The following is a 5,000-nucleotide window of genomic DNA, read 5'->3' on the forward strand; positions in this document are numbered from 1 at the left end:
CCCCTCTCCCTCTTTTTTTTTTTTTTAATTATTTTTTCCTCTCCTCTCCCTGTATTTTTGTGCCTCCTTCCCCCTTATCTGTCCTCGCCAGTTGCCTTTCGCTCCCCTTCTCTCCCCTTTCCCCTACCTTTCCTCCTGCTCCTCTCCCCTCCCAATCTTACCCTCTTCTCTCCCTCCTTCCCTGTCTCCCTCCTCTCCCCCTCCCCTTCCCAAATTTACCTCTCCTTCCCTCCTCTCCCTCCCTTCCCTCTCCTTCCACTCCCTCTCTCTCCTTCCCTCCCCGTCTGCTTGTTCATCGCCGGAGGGTCAGTCGGGAGAAACTCTTGAGGAGGAAATTACCCAGAGAGGCGAGGGACCGTCCTGTGGTGAAAGTGTGGTGCTGTGGTGGTGAGGAGGGTGGTGTTGGTGGTGAGCAGGAAGAAGAATTTAAGTGGTGATGAGGAGGAGGAATATTTGGTAGTGGTGATGAGGAGAGGGGAGGAGGATGGTGGTGGTGAGGGTGATGATGATTGTGATGAGGGGGGTGAAGGTGGTGGTGAGCAGGAAGAAGGATAGTAGTGGTGATGAGGAGGAAGAGTGTTTGGTGGTGGTGGTGGTGAGGATAAAGGAGGATGGTGTTGGTTGTGTTGAGGGTGATGATAATGGTGATGAGCAAGAAGGATGGTGGTGGTTGTGATGACGATGGTAATAATGGTGAGGGTAGTTTGGGGTGATGATGGTGGTGTGGTGATAATGAGAAGAAGGCGAGATGAGTGTGGTGTTAAGGATGATTTAGGTGGTAATGGCGAAGGGTGAGGATGATGAATTGGTGATGATGGTGATGTTGATGGTTGGTACAGGAAGTAGCGAAAGGAATTATGTTAATAGGTAATGACGATAAACAGTGATAATAGTACTAGACTGCAGATGAAGAAAGTGATGATGAATTTAATGGAAGAGTGGTGATGAGATTTGCTAGATGGAAATGATGATGATAATGATAATGCGATGATGATGATGATGATGATAATGATGATGATGGAATTATGATACTTCTTAGGTTGGGTGATGATGATGATGATCGATAGGAGTAGCGGACTTTAAGTAATGGGTGAGGATGAGGGAATGAAGATAAGAGGAAATGAGATAGGCAGGGAAGTGATGGTGATGAGATGATGATGGTTTAAGAGATGGCGATGTGGAGAGAATGAGAGTGGCTTGAGAAATATGGTGATGATGATGATGATGATGACGATGATGAAGACAGCTGACGGTGTGGTGAGTGACTGAGGTGATTTGGACAGAAATGTTCATTGTGTTAAGTTTAATGGTCTCTCTCTCTCTCTCTCTCACTCTCTCTCTCGTTTGTTCGTTCGTTCGTGTGTGTGTGTGTGTGTTTTGTATTCCCCCACTTAACTAGGCTCAAAATTGCCATCTCTCCACATTGGATGCTGAGTTATTACAAGAGGTTAACACTATAGAGTATGAAACTGCCGTAGTCACGAAGAAGTGTTAATGTGTAGAACTGCATAGCGTCTCTTGGCCCTGATCTCGGGAAATAGGCCTCAAACGGACGAAAATCTCCACCAAGTTAGAATGGACGAACAAAAATCAGTGCTACGAATGAGGCATGGTTTGGGAGGTGTGTGTGTGGGGGGGGGGTACTCACCAGGTGGCTATAGAGGTGGTAAGCAGTGGGAGGGGTGAGCAGGATCGGGTGTGAGAGGAGAGAAACCAGATCAAGGAGAGACTAGATCACGAATTGCCGTCTGTGTCTGGTCCTCTCCATTTGGAACTGGTTAGCAGAGAGGTTTATTTTCCACAGGGTCCACAACGTCTCCTGCCCAGTGTACGCCTTGAAATATTGAACAGATGGCCTTTTGATTACGAGGTGGATGGGTTCACAGTAAAGTGGGAATCGTAAATACTCTAGCACTATACTCTTTTCACCGTAAGTTGGCTCAGATTTTCATCCTATTGCTCTCTAGTTCCCGTAGCTCAGTTGCAGAATCAGACAGTATTGTGGCTGTTCGTTCTTTCAGTAGCACTTCTTGTGACTAGCATTATTTTGTGTTGTTAATCCATTGTTACAACTCAGCATTTAAGATGGGGAGATGGCAGATGTAGGCCAGGTTAAAATAAAATCAGTATAGTTGTCCGATTGTGTAGAACAAGATAAAAATTGGAAGAACAGCACCTCGTTTCAATGGGCCCCGCTTCGGACAAGACTTTTTGACTGCCAGGCATAGTGTAAGTGACAGTAAGAACCAGCATGCCCAGCTCGAGGTAGTTGAAGAGGGGTTGTTTTCTAGTTTTTATCATGACCAACACGATTGGACGGATTTGCTTTGGATAGTATTTGCTGTTAAGGTCTGAGTGTGGAGAGACCCTGAGGTGGACAGAACGGAAGAGAGTAAAGGGAAAAGTGACCAGATGGAGTGACCATAGGGGCGTGGTGTGTTTTGGCCAGGGGGCGAGAGAAAGTGTTGGGTTGCGTGAGGTCCCACCTGTTCTGTCATTGGAATTAGACAGGCAGCATTATCGTGGTGGGTGGGGTGCCTTAGTGGAAGGGGAGGTGAGGCGGATGGGAGAGAACGTTGGAGGAGGGAGGGAGGGAAGGAGAAGGGAAAAGTTAATGCATATGAGAGAGAGAGAGAGAGAGAGAGAGAGAGAGAGAGGTTTATTATTTTGTTTGGGATCCCAACGTGGTGACAGAGTAAGTGAAGCCTACTACTGTATTTCATGCGAAGATGAAAGAATTCAAAGCATAAAGCCAGCAAAACTGCATATTCTCTCACCGTATAGTAATGAACATCCGATGGTCTGCGATTGTGTAATGAAGTGGGTAAACTTACTTGTTATTGAAAATCATTGACAATAACTGCACCATCATGAATGTATTATACTGCATACAGATTGTGATTTACAGTTCCCACTGGTGTCTGTAAACGAAAGCATTGGAAACTGAATGAAAATATAGGAAATTGAATTATGTACTTCAGTGTTTACTTTATATGTGAAAATACTGAAAAGTTCAGTGAAGATGTAGGGAATTGTATTTTGTTTTTTAATATTTCTGATTTTTTGTGTGTCGTCAGCGAGGTTAAGGTAGTGAAGGCGGCCTGTGATTGCATATCCTGTAGCAGGCAGGGTGGTAGCGCAGGGCCTGCAAGGGAACCCTATAGCAATATCACCTGCCGTATTCACCATCGGACCTCCAGATAACAGAATATTAACTCTTGGGAATATCTACTGCAGTATTTTCGCAAGTAGATCTAAACCATCCGAAAGTACTGTGAGGGAAACAGTCTCCACATCTGTCAGTGGACCTCGTAGCCTGGAATATCTGTGGAAATATCGGTTTCCTTATTTGACGAGATACCTGAACAACAGCTGGAAAATACGATTGTAGGAAGACAAACTTTAGTGGATGACGTGGTAAGAAGCAGTATTGTTGGAGGGTGAGTGGCTAGCTGTCACGTCTTGCTTAGTGAGGAAGTAGCCAGCACGTGATCAGCGTAGCCTTACCATCACCTTTGGAGAATTTGCTTCATTGGCTGAGGACATTAGTGTGAGTGCAGTGTTAAGTGATAAATAGTAATTAGAGTATTACGTGAGTGCCAGGCAGAGGAGTGAAGTACCAGCGTGTGTGAGGATGCGGGAGGAGGGTGTCCTGGGGGCCTCAGACACCCTGCGGGCCCTCAACTTGCAACCGCCAAAGATCCGGAGCCACCTAGACCTGCTCTCGGACCCCTTGGCTCCGCTGCGGGCCCCGGCCGGATCTGGTCACGCCCGTCTGGTGGCCACGCGCAGTCTGCGAGGCGTTTTCCAGTCCCGGTTGAATGGCCCCCTGGGATCCTTGCAGCCCCTGGCAGCCCCCCGCCCGCAGGACTCTACTCACCCCCCTAGGTCCCCCAGGGCGCTTAAGAGGCTTTCTGCTCGCCTGGCTCGTCCGCCCCGCGCTCGCAGTCAACCCGCCACCGACAAGGAGAATTGCTCAGGCTTCGAGGATGAGGAAGATGAAGGCTTTGAGGACGTGTGGGCGGGCGGTGGGCGCGATGAGGTGAGGCCAGTGACTGGAGGACGGGCTGGTGTTGGCGCGGACACCAGGTGGGCCGGAGACCTGACTCGTCTGTCCTCCGCCTTGGACCAGCTAGCAGCCCTGTGCAACGCTACCCAGCGGCCACACAGCGCACCGGAGTCTGCCCTGGCATCTCCGCCCACCGCTAGCATCCCAGTGGCACTCCCACCCTCTGGCATGAACAGCCTTGCTCCCGTGCCCAGTACCACACCCAGCTTGTCACCGCACGACCCGCCCAACCCGCTCCCGGCCAAGGTGTCCCCGACTTGTCCGGTCCACGGTACTAACGCCATGCTGGCGCACACTCTGCTCACTGCTCAGAACTCAGCAGAAGGTAATCAGGCCCATTCCAGATCAGCTGTCCCGCCGCCGCATGAGTCAGATTCCGGTGGCAGCTCAAACGGCCCTGCAGCCTCCAACCCACCCTCACCCACAGGCGGTGGGTCTGGAGGACGTGAGATGACGGGCATGGCGAGGCGGGTGAGCGTGGCGTTGAGAGCGTTGGGTGGGCGGCTTGCGGCGTGGGGCAGGGGCGGGGAAGGGACTCAGACAACACATCTGTCATCATCGTCGTCGTCATCATCGTCTCCTGTTACAGCCAGACACTCAGGTGAGGGTTATTTGAGATGTCCTCCAGTACCTTACACCAGGGTTTTGTGGTGACGGTACACACACACACACACACACACACACACACACACACACACACACACACACACACACACCGCTCGCTGGTGTAGTGGTAACGTTCTCGCTTGCCAACTGGTGGACGGGAGTTCGCGTCTTGCTCAGGTTGCGAAAAGTTTCACTGACGAAGTGGGTGGTTACTGTCCCCCTTGAGCAAGGGGACGGGTGTGTGCGTGTGTGAAGGTCACAGCCTTGCCCTTAGATCGGACTATATGAGCTCTCAGCTCTCTTCCGGGAGGGTAAAAAGCTGACG

At 50.2% G+C, this 5,000-nt stretch overlaps 1 protein-coding gene across 1 annotated transcript in view; it reads left to right on the forward strand.

Moving 5' to 3' along the window:
* Nucleotides 1–3,634: 3,634 nt before the first annotated feature.
* Btk (tyrosine-protein kinase Btk29A) overlaps nt 3,635–5,000 on the forward strand; it is a 184,126-nt gene continuing 182,760 nt past the window's right edge. Inside the window, exons 1-2 of the mRNA XM_080277628.1 lie at nt 3,635–4,179; nt 4,246–4,670. Of these exons, the coding sequence (XP_080133754.1) occupies nt 3,635–4,179; nt 4,246–4,670 (970 nt within the window). The remainder of the gene's footprint in view (nt 4,180–4,245; nt 4,671–5,000) is intronic.

This window comes from Coenobita brevimanus, chromosome 70, assembly GCF_032717465.1.
Source record: "Coenobita brevimanus isolate Jiangsu-jjx chromosome 70, ASM3271746v2, whole genome shotgun sequence".
NCBI lineage: Eukaryota > Metazoa > Arthropoda > Malacostraca > Decapoda > Coenobitidae > Coenobita > Coenobita brevimanus.